This window comes from Salvia splendens, chromosome 3, assembly GCF_004379255.2.
Source record: "Salvia splendens isolate huo1 chromosome 3, SspV2, whole genome shotgun sequence".
NCBI classification, from domain to species: Eukaryota; Viridiplantae; Streptophyta; class Magnoliopsida; order Lamiales; family Lamiaceae; genus Salvia; species Salvia splendens.
In genome coordinates, this window is record NC_056034.1 from 6,112,141 (window position 1) to 6,126,769 (window position 14,629).

General features: G+C 36.9%; 2 protein-coding genes and 1 pseudogene across 3 annotated transcripts; all 3 read right to left on the reverse strand.

Moving 5' to 3' along the window:
* Window positions 1-417: 417 nt before the first annotated feature.
* On the reverse strand, window positions 418-1,989 carry LOC121794576 (REF/SRPP-like protein At1g67360). 2 transcript variants are annotated; one of them, XM_042192798.1, is made up of 3 exons: window positions 1,813-1,989; window positions 1,447-1,719; window positions 418-1,074 (listed from the first exon to the last, which is right to left on the reverse strand). In XM_042192798.1, exons 1-3 carry the CDS (start codon window positions 1,825-1,827, stop codon window positions 622-624), a joined length of 741 nt encoding a protein of 246 aa, XP_042048732.1. In that variant the 5' UTR covers window positions 1,828-1,989; the 3' UTR covers window positions 418-621. The 2 variants fall into 2 exon arrangements, with proteins under 2 accessions (XP_042048732.1, XP_042048733.1); XM_042192799.1 differs by having other exon boundaries at window positions 1,480-1,719; window positions 1,813-1,971.
* Window positions 1,990-3,865: 1,876 nt separating this feature from the next.
* Window positions 3,866-9,116, reverse strand: LOC121796476 (annotated as a pseudogene).
* An 800-nt stretch (window positions 9,117-9,916) lies between these two features.
* Window positions 9,917-14,629, reverse strand: LOC121794575 (CTD small phosphatase-like protein 2). Its single transcript, XM_042192797.1, has 8 exons — window positions 14,453-14,629; window positions 12,929-13,108; window positions 12,361-12,503; window positions 12,091-12,187; window positions 11,893-11,970; window positions 11,528-11,797; window positions 10,637-10,974; window positions 9,917-10,504 (listed from the first exon to the last, which is right to left on the reverse strand). Exons 2-8 carry the CDS (start codon window positions 13,080-13,082, stop codon window positions 10,289-10,291), a joined length of 1,296 nt encoding a protein of 431 aa, XP_042048731.1. The 5' UTR covers window positions 13,083-13,108; window positions 14,453-14,629; the 3' UTR covers window positions 9,917-10,288.

Below are 14,629 nucleotides of genomic sequence, written 5' to 3' on the forward strand. Positions count from 1 at the left end.
TTTGGGGAAGTGAATTTTTTTTTTTTTATTTTTTATCGATTTTTTTAATAAAAATCCGATTTTTAAAAAAAAAATAAAAAATGTTTGAAACCAACGGCTATGCCGTTGGCGAATGGGAGACCGCCACGTGTGCGTCCGCTGGCACGGACGTGCTCGATACATCGAGCAGCGCCGTGCCAGCGGCGCGGTTGCAGCGGTGGCGGTCCTTCGCCTTGCCGCTGGCACGGACGGCGGTGGCGCCAACCGCCACCGCTGCGGATGCTCTTAACATGTTCCCACCACTAAATTCATTATTTGAATACTATTATAAAAAGAAAACTAAAACACAATATAGATTGAAATCGAAGTAAAATAAAAATTAAAAGGTTAATATATTGAAACCCACATTAACAGGTTGGCACAAAAATCCACATAATATTGCATGATGATCAAACTTTATCATTTCAATACTGGTATCTCGTGTAATGTACATAAAACACCAAATGCTGCCAAGAGTCGCATAATGTACACAAGAAGCACATCATACGCTCGCAGAAATTCCCACACCACCGCCATTTACACAATTCAAAAGAGAGAGACAATCACAATGCAAGCATGCCACATTACACGAACACCCCCGACCTATTCCTTATCCGATTCACTACCACTTGAGCTGGAAACCTCCTCCTCCTTAGCCGCGTCTGCCTCCACTCGCTTATAAGCCTTGGCCATTTCCTCAACCGGGATCAACGGGGCATAGCAGAACAAGCTATAGCCTTTGCCTCTCATGCCTTGGACCAACTTATTGTACTTCTCCGAATAATGTGTGGCTGTTGGAGTGGCGACCTCAGTCACTCCGTGCAGAGTCGGGTGCTGGTTGATCTTGTACCACACCACGGCTAGCTGGTTCACAGCAAAGGTCTTGGAAATCAAAGAGGCACGAGACACTGCAGCAAGCGGACCACCAACCTTGGCTTCCTCAGCCAGCTCTTCAACTGTGGCGGACGCCTTCTTCATTATTAAGTGGACCTTGAGGGCAACATTCTTAGCCACGGGTGGAGCACGCTCATCGAACGCGTGAGACGCTTCATCCACCTAAGACAACAACCAAACAATTCTGTCTTTTTTATTGCTCTTTTAATCAGCCATAATCAAAAGATTATTTGGGAAGGATTTGGTTAAAAAATAATTGTTTCCAACTAACATAAATCCATGCGACCAGATGTAAATAATTTTCAAGTGAGATGGTCAGATTCGCTATTCAGCACTAAATGAATATGAGGAAATAACACGAACTAGAAATCCACAAAACTAGCAGAGCATGTGATTGATTGTGATCACCCAATCACCAAACAAGCAGATAAAAGATCACAAAAAAAAACTGAATTAGAATCCAGAATCACGATAACTGATGCAATCAATCGAGAAGTAATAATCGATCAACAGCAATAGATCTCGAAATCTAACCTTTTTCATATATGATAATCCGGAAAATCTAACCTTATTGTCAAGGAAAACGAGGAGATTAGCAGGGACGTGTATGAATCTGTGGTAAATGGGGGTGACAACCGCAGCAACGGCGCTCTCCGCCCTGTCAACCGTGGGTTTGAGCGAACCAGAATTCTGCTTAGCGTGGTCGTAGATGTTAGAGACCAGACCGACGACGTTTATAGTGAGAGTCCTCACAAAACCTAGGCGCTTCAATTGGATGCCATTCCCGGCAGTTCCCTCCATCTCAACCTATTACACAATGGCCATAACCAAACACAAAATACAGATTAATGAGAGAATGTAGAAATGGAAGAGAGTAGAAGTGGAATTGAAAGGAGCAACCTGAGATGAAGCCATATTTGAATGTTGTTAGCGTGAGCTGAGTTTTGCTGCAGTTAATTAGTTTTCGGATCTTGCACTAATTAGAGTCGCGAGAAACAAAAGTTGAGGAATTTGAAGGGTGAGGGTGGATTTATGGCCACGTGTCGTTCAACATACCTTCAGATTCTGGAGGGGTCTGGAAATAATCAACCCGATAGATTAGTGTTGCCGCAAAACAATGGAATTGGACTTTAATGATTGGTGTACAAAATACAATAGGTGCCCGCCCGTTCGGTTTAGCTGACTAAGTCTCAACATATTGTTAATTTTGTGTTCGGTTGGCAACACAACCTAAAATCGCGGCCCATGAGGCCCGCAACAGAAGCCCGCCTCTTAATACCATTTTGCCCCAGACTATTCATCTCCCCGCATACACTACGACTATTTTAATCTCATGCCGCCCCACACTCTCCTCTCTCTTTACCCTTGCCATTGTCATTCTTCTGCAAATCCGTCCACGCCGCCGTCAAAAAAACTCTCCCTTGCCATTGCCATTGCCAATCTCTTCATCTGCGCCGCCGCCAAGCCTCATAACTTCTGATCTTCCAGCAGCTTATTTCTATCATCTTTTTTTTACAGATTTTATTGGTTTTTTGACCGATTTTTTTGCAAACATTGGGCGATTTTTGCCTTTTTTTGCTGCATTCGGCAGTGAACAATTTGGGACCATTGTTTTGTTGAGTCACTATGCAATTTTCGAAAGTTTTTTAATTGTGTTTGTGGTATTTTATATATATTGGACAATTTGAGGCAATTTATTTTGTTAAAATTTGATTTACAGGTCTTTTTAATCATTTCTGATTTTTAATAGAATGATGTTGATTTGTTTATTTACAAGCAGAATCCATGGATTAGTAGAATTCATGTTGATTTGGGGTGTAGAAGTTAGTTTTTTTAATTTGGAGTAATTTGTTTTAATTACTAATTCCGAATATATGAAATAAAAATAATTTAAAATTAATTAGTTTTAATTTTATTTTAATTAATTATGCATTTTAATTATTTTGAATATTTTTTGAAGAATAGATAAATGTAGTTAATCTTTATTACCAAACATCATACAAAATTATCCAAGATATAATCTTGTAAAGCAAAGATAGATCTAATTCAATATTAATTCGATCCTCGACAAGGCCATCCTCTACCGTATTTTAATACTAATTAGTCTTAAGAACCAAACAGGTACTAGGTAGATTGGTGTACAAAATACAACAGGTAGGAAAGAAATGATAAGTTACATTTCTCAAGTGAGGTAGGAAAGAAATAAGCATCACCCTCATTTGCACGTTTTTTATTTTGATTTAAATATCTAGTTTGATTCTAATACATTAAAAATGTTATTGAAATTTTTAATTTCACAAAATTTACAAAAATCAAAGCTTGATTTGCTCGTTTTCTCTATAATTTCGAAATAAATTAATGAATAAATAACAAATCAAACTTTGATTTTTATGAATTTCGTGAAATTAAAAATTTCAATAACATTTTTTAATGTATTGGAATCAAAGTAAATATATGAATCGAAACGAACAACGCTAAATGTGCGTCAAACGAGGGTGGTGCTCACATAAGGAGCTCACGTAAGGTATATAGCATATCATTCCTTTACCATATGAAGTATATACTTATGTATTAGTACTACATACAGTGTTTGGCACTCTGAATTATTACGATATTGTGACGATGAAGTGTCAACTCATTTGGTAAGACGTTTTCTCTTCAATGAATAGGTCAAAAATAGATGAAAAAAATACTATTGATCCTCTTTAAAATAAAATTATATTTCCCAAAAAACTTACACTTTCATAATCAACGTAGGGCAGATCATATCTCAATTGTAACTTTGTAAGTAATTTCCTCCTTCGTAAATGGAATTTAGATAAACAATGCTATACATACAAAGACTAACTATTGATTAGATATGTTTTAAAATTTAAACAATACCGATTTATTGTATTGTAGAACTTGAGATCCACCAAACAGATTATTTCAAAATTCACTCCGAATTGCGACATTCCACGTATCAGTCAATATATATTAAGCACTTAAAATCATTCTGCAGTACCATTAGCTGATAAACAAAATAACAGAGCAAACTACATTATAAGTACTCGTTAAACATGAACCACGAAAGAGAGAAAACGACCATCCACTAGAAAACAGAGCATGAATACTCAGATAGCCACAGATTTCTGGCGCTTTGCGTATTGCTGGATCGGCTCTTTGACCTGTAATAAATTTCCAAATAAAAAATGTTTATATAATGCAGACAATCAGATTCGTTAAGGTGTTGAAAGCTTAGAAACACATGTAAAAGAAGCTTACCGTGCTTGTTTTTCTGAAACGTTTTTCCTGAGTGCACCTGCTCTCCATAACCAAGTCCATGTCGTCATCAGCCCCAGCCACAAAACTTTCTTTAGATGCTGCTGGCTATGAATTTTCAAATAGACCAGGTTACTATTGTACTGTTATAAAATAAAGTGAGTGAAAGAGAGCATCTGACTGAATCTTACCTCAGCCCTGCTAGTTGGGGTATTCCCGGAACGACCCAATTTCCTGCCAAGACCATTCTCAGTTCTAGTTGAGTCATTCATGTTTGCATCTGATCTGCCTCTTGTCCTGGTGATATCCGACCCGATGGAGTGGAGACCACCGCATGTGGATAAGTCCTTGTACTTGCTACCTGATTTCAAACCATAATAGAGTGTAAATCATGGTGCTAACTTAATTTATTATTTAGGAAGTATGGTAATGTTAGGCACCAGCAGTCTCAGTTTCTAGATTGTTGGCCTTGCCTGATTTCTTATTGTCCCCTTCCTGTTAAGAAGAACATATTGCTAAGCATCTAAAACCAATAATCTTATGGTTATTCTGTCATGCAAGAAATGCGGTACTAATTGTACCATTGCATCAAAGCTTAAGATCTTTTTCACTTCAATTATTTTTTTCTTAGTGAGGTCAGATTGGATCACCCTCTTTCCTGGGAGAATAAAAATCATGTCTGTAAATTACAGCACCTTTGATTTCATTGGAAAAACTGCCTACCTTGTTACGTTTACTAACCACCAAGTCTCCGGTTGCTAGTGGCCTCAACATAGCCATCATTGGCCATTCTGTCTAGAAGCTTCCGAACCATACCCTGGCTGGCTTCACCTTCGAGTTTGTTTTGAAGTTTTGCTATTGTTATATACCTCATTGGAAGAGTATGGTACAAAGCCTGGAGCATAATATATCATATTCAAGGTCAGTTGTGTCTTGAAAGAAACAGAAGATTGATGAATGAAGCGTCTCAGCCCAACTTTTTGTGTAAGTTCCAGCAGTAATAGTTGTTAGTATCTATCAACATTTCTCAAGCGCATCTTCAACAAGTTTGAAGATGTGAAGTGCTGTGCAGAATGATGCAGCCTGTAATAACTCAATAATTTGAAGTAAAATTGAGTTATGTGGTATAATCATATATGAATTAATGAAATTCACCTTCATGTATATGTGATCAACGCTTCCAGCTTTTCCATTATATCCTCCCACTTGCACATCAACTTCTTCTTTTACAGCATCAAACTCGTAGTCTTAATTCTGCAGTTCAGTTGCAGTCCACAAGGAGAATACACAACTCATATACATGTTATAAATGAAACCAAAGGGGAAAAGGTTCCAACGACAAAATAAAAAGAACCTTTTTCGAGTTAATGACATAACTATCTCCTGCAGCTTTAGTTACAAAAGTTTCCTTCACGAGCTTGTCCATAATATCTGGAAAATAGCCAATTTAGCATCAGATGATGGCTAGTAGGTAAATAACAACGACTTCGTTTCTTTAGCTTGAGACATTAGGATCTTTTATATGTACCTTCAATCAAGACCTGCACAAATAGGATAATTATAGGTCAGAGACATTGACCAGAATAACTTGAATGCTTTATACCAGGTAACTTAATCCCAGAAAATGTATCTTTTTCCACTATCGGATCATATAAAGTGTTCTTACCACTGAAATGTCGGGGAAATTTGAGAGGACATCAGTGAGGTCCACTGTTTCAAGGTGATAAGAACCAATCCATTCCTTCACCCGCCCCAACTGCTGTTCATCTTCTGCTGGATCCTGGGTATTTTCTGCATTAACAGTGAGAAAATATTAAAACATCGTCTAAACTACATGAACATAGAAATCCATCTTAATGTATTCAGGTGATTAAATGGAACCTTCATCAGCTGCTCCATTATCCTCATGAAATTGCTTTCTTTCTGTCCCACAAAATGCCAAAATATTGATTATAAAGAAAAGTAGTGTGAGTTAAGCTTTAAAATATACAAAACAATGTTATCTAAAGCTGAAAAGTTTGAAAGATTTTACATACGGGTGCTACAATGTACTGATCATCATCTGAATTACTCGTCTGAATTAGGGGGAAAAAATCAAGTTCTTATTTGTCCAAACAAGATGATTGTACTTCAGTTTACAAGAACCACAAATCACCGAAACAAGAGAACCAAAATGCTATCAACCTAATAATACCTCACTGTCTGATTCACTATCTTCATCTTTTTGGAGTGAATCAGCTCCAAAGCTTATTACTTCATCTTGATTATCAATATTTTCATCTTCACAAGGATCAAGCACACTCTTAACCTGTTAAGTATGTAGTGGGAGAAGAGATTAAGAACGCCTGCTTGATACAGTAAAAGTTTCAATTATGTTGATATCCCATACCTTCAGAGTTAGTACCAATTGCTTTCTATTGACTTTTCCAACTTCCATCTTCAATGGATCTTTCATCCATGGATTGCACAGTTCCTCATCTGTGCAGCCTCTGAAAAATGGGGGTTGGCTGCAAAATTAAAGTTAGAATGTAAGAAATCAAACAAGGCAAATGACTAAGCTAGCAGAACAATCTGAAACTCCCTGCATCCATGAAAACCACTACTGTTGACAGTAACAAGCAACACTTCAGTTTATAAGTTTTCCCATAATCTAATCAGAAAATCAGTTATGAGCAAATGAAGATTATAGATGTTTATAAAAATAAAACCACTCATTTAAAACCCTACCGTGACATCATCATAGTACAGAAGCTTCATCAGAACAGTGCGCTGAAAGTTTGGGACACAATCAATAAGGTATACAAGTGGATCAGGTAAAAGCAAGAGACAGTCATAACTCCGGTCAACAGAAACCGCACCTCTTCTGGCATCTTATCAAGAGTTCTCATCAGTTGCATTAGTGTACAGACCATCTTGCAACCTGAACTCCTGTTAAATAAGATGTTCATATAGTTTGTGCAGAAACAGCAAGAAAATGTTTGGTTGTAGAAATGTTGCACACTTCAGTTACCTCATCTGACTTGGAGTTATTTCTGTTGTTGAATCATGTTTGAAAGTCCCTCCCTTCTTTGTCCCACTACGACTGATGTTCATTGAAACCTCTTGACTGTCAGAACTAGAGTAACTAAATGAGACTGCAAGAAAGGTTCTTCATTAGTGTGTGCTACAATCAAAAGGAAACTAAATGGCATGCCAAATCTAGAACTGGAAACATCGCAGTCAAAACATTAAACCATAGAGTAATATTTTATACAATGTTGAATATGTAAACAAAACATTAGGAATAATAAATGATGACTTTTCATCATCAACATAATTTGAACTTCTGTATATGTACAGCTATTTCTCTGGAAAGCTTCTCGAAGACTTACATGAGTACTCCTCAATCATTGGACCATCTACCGCCTCACAGACACAGAATAGCAATGTTTTAAGATATTTTTTCAGTAAAGCATCATAAACACCTATACAAACAGGGTAATACCAGTATGAATGAGCTCCTGACCAAGAGAAATCGGAGATAGTGAAGATAGGTTTCAGATATACCTTTCTCCATCCAATCAATGAGTCTACGTGATTCCGCATCCATAGGCATAAGCTTTTTAATTTTCATGTCTGTTACAATGTGAACATGACCTATATAATTTTATAGTTTTTGCTTAAGGAGAGAGAAAATATTATGGTCAGCACTTAGCAGCCTACCCAAAGCTGGAACAGACTTGTCATTGAAATCTTTCTCAGGGAAAAGGCATCTGATGTAACTGATATTGAATATGGCAATTCGCAACAGATTCCTCGTCTGATCAAACCCAGAAGCGATTTTCAGGATGCTTGTTACACATAATATAACCAAAACACAGAAAATACTATAAAAAGGAATATTAATATGCAAGAAAACGACTAATACGGCAACTGATCGGATCAGGAATAAGATCTGTAGGCTAAAATGACATCATATCTGCAATACAAGTCAAGCAATACACATCATATATGAGTAATGATTTACAAATTCCAATCATCTTGAGTCAAATGACTATCATGTTATTTCAAACTGTCATTCAGGCGCATACCAACTTTATCTTTTAACGTGAAGACAACTGAACACTTAATCATTCAGATCAGATACCACACAAACTTAATATATTCTTCCAAATATTGATAATCCAGTTCTCAGACCTAGCTAATAGAGATCGTGCTAAAGTCACCGATCTAACGAGAATGATTTATGACTATTTAAAAAGCAAAAACAAGATAAATATGCAACTATCTCCAGTCATTTGATCTGTATCAACCACAAGTGTAGCAGGAACAGGAGGCGCTTTCACGAAACCAAACCAAAATAAAAAATACAATATAAACGGAAATTGAGATTTCTAATGTAGCGCAATCATATTCATCACAATATACCAGAGTATCAAAGCGCAATTAAAAATCCAGTATCAAATCGGTCGCAGATCACAAGTTAATAGCCGTTTGTTCATGCCGAAAACAAATACTAACTCGTACAGAAAATACTAGATCAAGCATGAGCGAGAGATTTACGAGAAGAAATGAGTCCTGCTCCGTGATCTCAGATTCCTTCACTTTCTGAGCAACCACCTGAAATTGGTAAAACAGTAGACATATTAGCTACTATTGGAATCTGACCAACTAAACTAAGAGAAGTAGAAAAACAGAGCTGTTTCTGTGATAGATCTCTCAGCTCACCATTGCTTCGGAAATCAGAAAGAAGCAAGAGTTTCGAATATGAGCTGCGAAAGTTTGTAAAGGATTTTGTGTTTTCTCAAGCTGAAATGAACAATACACTGGCGGGAGGGGAGCTGGTAGAATTCGAAGGGGGTTTTATAGTAATCTTTGGGCGTGTTAACCATGATAAGGTTCATAATAACCGTAGTTCAAACGGCTTAGTCAGTTTGACTGCATGGGAAACGTGAAGATGGGGAATTTCGGTATGAAGGATGGGTATATTTCTGCACCTGAAATAGGCAAGCATATTTCTGCACTGAATGAAAATGGGCGAATTTTCGAAGGTGAACTACAAATATTTTATGAAATTTGGACCAAATCTAGTGTCACTGCAGCATTATCAAGGGCTGATAATAGAAGCATTTGCTTGATTATGTTTCCGAGAAGTTTTAGGTGTACAATTATTTACAAAACAATACACATTTATGTAAGTTGAAGCTAGAAAATGGATTTTATTTATAGTCCCACTTCGCACTCACTAATTTTGTGACTAATAAACAAGATTATTTACTTGTTCAACACTTTTGTGACTAATAAACTACCACCCAGACAAATTCTCTCTTTGATACACTCAATTTTATTCGATAGTTGGATAGGAAAACTTTAAACGGCTTAATTATGTGCGCCACGTGTCCTAGTCTAATGGAGATTTGAATGCATAGGCTTCTGAGTTCTGATAGCGTGACAATGACAATATTTCTCAATACAAGTACAACGCATTGCTCACACAATGAATACTGTTTTTTAATGTCTTTAACTCAATTTTCCACTTTCCCGAATATAATTCATCCCATCCTTTCTTCAAAACTGAAATCATTTCCATAAGTTTCTACTTTACAGATATTTGTTCCTCTAACAACATTGATTTGTGTAGGTTGGTTAGTTTTGTTCGCCTCTAAACAATTGGAAATTCAAGGTAAAATGCTTTTATCCGGAAGTAATAATGCAATTTGGTAGTTGCGTTTCTTGAATTCTTTTAGAAAGAATAGTGCAAAATATGAAATTATAGTGGAGTGTTTATTTCCTGTGAAAGCAAATACAAAAAGCACGCAGCTACATTACTCTATATTCTACATTAACCAAATTTGATTAGCAGCCGTTACACACAAACATAAAAGAAATCAAATCAAGAGATAAAAAAAAAGGCCAGTGAAGCAAATAAATCATTTGTTTGAAAAGTGACTTGTATAAACTTAATTATTCATTTCCATTTCCATTTCCATTTCCATTTCCATTTCCGGTCAACGTCTGCAGTCCTCAAACACCTTGAGATTGAGATCACACTGCTTTTACCTGTGTGAGGTTCTTTTATCACTTATACTGCTTGGGACAAGAAAACGGAGAAGCAACTATGAATAAACATCAATCCTCATCTCTGCAACGGGTCTCTCTCATTGTACTCTAAAGGGGGGACTGCTGTGGCTATTTTCTCTCGGAGATTGTATTTCTGGGCGATTAGGGGCCGTACGTCTTGAGCTCCAACTAAGCTTTCCAAGAAGGGGAGCAGCAATAACAATTCTGAATCGGTACGATCATCAAACCAGCTTTCAATCGGTATTCCATTGTCAACTTGGAAACCAAAAGCCTGCAAAAACATGACCATATAACTTGATAGTCTTTATACAGTGAGGCAGGAATTCTGATAATAACCGCCTGTTTGTACATAACTAATGAAAGCAGCCAGGAAATTGTGAAGGTGTGATTTTCAGACTTTTACCTGAGGCGAATTGTCAATTATAATGACACACGACAAGTCACGGCCAAGAACTGATAGGTCTTTTAGATAATTTCCGTCAACAAAGACACAGGAATCGCGAAAAATGCGATGGCGAAAGATTTTCCTCTTGGGGTCCAAGACATTTAGAAGCTGCTCTGCATAGATGCTTTGACTTGCTGTAAATATAATTACCTCAAAAATTCCAGATACTCTCTCCAGGAATTCTCTAAGATGAGGACGGCATCGCACATATACTGTGTGCTCTTTCATGTTAAAATTAACAGAGAATGTAAAATCTGCATCATTACATGGTTCGAGTGTAGAGTGCACCAAGGTCTCTGTCAAACATAACAATTCAATGTGAGTGTAATTTCATTACCATATAACAGTGCGCCATTAGGTATAAACAACAAATAATATGGCACGATAAGAGAAGACAGAAGAATATTTCACACCAAGAGATCGGCAAAGGTGTTAATACATAAACAACAATATACTCAAACAAGTTGGTCCAGCAACTCAACATCTTCAGTTATAAATCAGAATGTAAACAGGCAACTGGAACTTTTTCATTCAGGTCATTTTTATTAGCCCTATCTGATGACTATCAAGCATTCCAAATTTAGTAAAGTACTTGGTAGTATTATAGAGAGAAATCAACTCAGCTCCAATTCCAAATGATAGTATGAGACTATGAGCTTGCTTAAACAGAGAAATCAACAAGAGATGAATCAGCTACAATTCCAAATGAGGTGTCTTCGTTTCAAATATTAATTAAACTGTTCAATCAACTTTAATCGGGATACTAGGCAATCAGACACTGGTAAAGGATCTCAATAACAATAGTACCAGAAAAGAACTGCTAAATGACAAACTATGCAGCATGCTTACCATCCAAGTCCAGAACAAGAGATGTCAAAGGGCAGCTTCTTGTTTGTTTAGGCAATAGCAGAGGCCGAAACGTTGGAACCACCGAAGAGAGGTCTGGTAAATTCTTTATGAAAAAGTATGGGTCAAAGTCATCATATTCTTCAGCAGCTTCATCCTCCCGACGTACATCAGCTGCCATGTTGTCCTGATTGTCCTCATCGATAAATTCCTTGTTTGAATTTTTCATGGAAAGATATATAGCTGAAACTTCAGGTGAAAGAGTGACACCACCTAAATTTCACAGAGAATAATCTAGTGAATTAACAGAGGAAGAAATTGTGGAATTTGTGGAGAAAAATACATTTCTATTTGCTTTGCAAATATACCTGGGCAATCAATCTGGACGTTCTCCGTTGCACAGTCCTGAAATTGCTGGTTCCCATTCTGGAAGTAATTATAAAAGTCTGCAGGAATGATTCAATCAGAGATAAGTAAAGGTAGTTGAATATATATTATACTCCATTCACTTGGAAAACAAAAATGCAAATAAAAAGGACATGATCACTGTTCATATACTATGGTACCTTCACTTGAAATATCATCGACATCGCTTCTAGCAAGGTGAAAGGGAGGAGAGAATATGGTGCCCGCACTGTAATTAGCAGCTCCATTCTCATGAATCTATAATATGACAAATAAAATAAACAAAATCTGGCAAGTTATAAAAACTTGTTTCCGGCATTCTTATTTCCAGAACATAAAAATTAGTTGTCCCGTGAATTTTTTCACGGACAGAAGCAAGAATGTAAAGCATAATTCAAAAGAAAATATGCATATGCAAAGCACTTGATTACCTTATTTATAAAAGAATTATGAGACTCATGCTCAGCTTGATGACCCAAACATATGTTGGAGTCCTCTGCATCTAACAATCTGAATTTGGAATCCAAATTTGTTCCACCAACAGATTCCTCAACTACCTTTAATTTTGTGCCAACTGAAATTCCACAAGAAACCTCCAAAACGCGTTAATTCATTTGAAATTCCAAACAGAATTTTACTCAAAATAATGCCTGAGGCATTAAGAAAAACTAAAGAGGGAACGGCTATAAATAGGATTAGAGAAACTAGGACTTGGGAGCTTATCTTACAAACATGTGCCCAAAAAATCAATTTAGAAATACCAATACATTAGGTTTAAGATGTAAGCATGCTAAAGTTAGTAGCAAAATCAGCTGCCTGAATGGGAACGGGCTCTTCTCAGTATCCTTTATCAGCGAAGGAAACGATATTATCACGGTAAGTTTATGGTTAAGGAACTACGTCTCCTGATTTAGCATTGCATTCACCATTTCACTCTACCAATAAAGACAAACTTAAGGCAAAAGGAGCTTGAGATAACAGGTTGAAGAGAATACTAACCAACTTTTTTCTTTCTCGCAGATGATGTAATTAGCTCAGCAACTTTCTTTCCCTGTACATGCACATTCTCAACCAATTTTTTCGGCAGTCTTGGAACCCTAGCGCTGACAACCTCACGAGAATTTCTACCAGTTGTTCTTTTCCTTGTCTGCATTGCACGTTTAAGGAAGATTTTCTCACCTGTAAAACATTTTTGTTAGACTTGGTTCCATTAGGTTCAAAGAATTAACTTGTGTACAAGTTACAAACACACACACTTACACACACACAACCTTCATAACTCAATATTACAAGAAATAACATTACAAAATCTACATTTTGACGAAGTAATTGCCGATGAGCAGTCAGCGGGTACAGTCAAAACCAGTGTTGGTAGGGTCGCGGGGCGCACCGGGTCGATGGGGTGAAAATTCGGGTCGCGGGTCGACAAGTCGACGGGGTCGAGAGACCCACAAAGCTAGGTTTATTTTTTTGCCTTTTAATATTAAATAAAATAAATATATTGCTCTAATGTTTATAATATATCAAATAATATAAATTTAGACGCAATTCATGTGAATAGAGATAAAATGGAAAATAGAAATGATCAAAATATCAAAACAATTCATAAGTCATAACACAATAAATAATTGAAACCATTGACTGAAAATATCAAAACAAAGGAATATATGAAGGGTGACAGCAACAGATCTTTGAATTGTTTATTTGTATAGGAGTGAAGAGGCCGAATTCTAAAGTGTAGAAAGTAGGTTTGAAAAGTTTGATGTGGTGCATGCATATATATAGAGAATTGTGATTGAGAGAGTCAGAAAACATGTGAGAGATTTGAGAAAATCAGGGATAGCATGTGTTTAGGGCGACCCAGGCGACCCACTCGACCCAGCGGCGACCCTGTATCTCGATCGACCCACCCATGTTGGGGCGGTGATGGTCTCGACCCAGGCGACCCGGGCGACCCGAGCGACCCGAACGACATTTTGACAACACTGGTCAAAACCAGCTCCAGACATTTTGTTTGTTATTAAGATCAACTAAACAATACTGAAATTGAGAATAAAAACAACCTAACAAATTCATTTTTGTTTAAAATTACAACTAAATAATTCAATAGACCTCGACCACAGCACAAAGAACTTCACTAAATTGCTCATAAGAAAGTCTTATCGAAGATTAAATCCTACAAGCTTAATGATCATCATACACAATCCAAAGAGCTTCTACTCTCATTGAGCTAAAATGCCGGAAAACATACAAATCCCAAAACGCAGCTCAGCAGATATCTAGCCACTGATTTGGTTTTAGCCAATCCCAAAACTTTTTAAAAAAGTTTTTCTCGTGACAAAATTAACTCAACCACTTAGCAAATCCAAGTGCAGCTTGCCTCCAATCAAAATAACCCTAAAGACCCAAAAAAATTAACCACAAAAGGAAGGCTGTAGAATTAGAGTATGAGTATACAAACCCAATCACAAAAAAAGGGCGAACATATTCAGAAACCCCAGAAATGTAGCAAATGATTCGTACCTGGAATTCAAAAATCTGCAAGATCAAGAATGTGAGCTGCAGAAGAGAGTGTCGAATTCTCTTTTGTAAGCTCAGGTCAAATTTGAAAAAAAATTCGTAGGAAATTAAAACTTTGCCTTTCCCTCCAAACATTAGAGAATGGAAAAATTAGAGGGAAATGAAAAAGAAATCCAATCT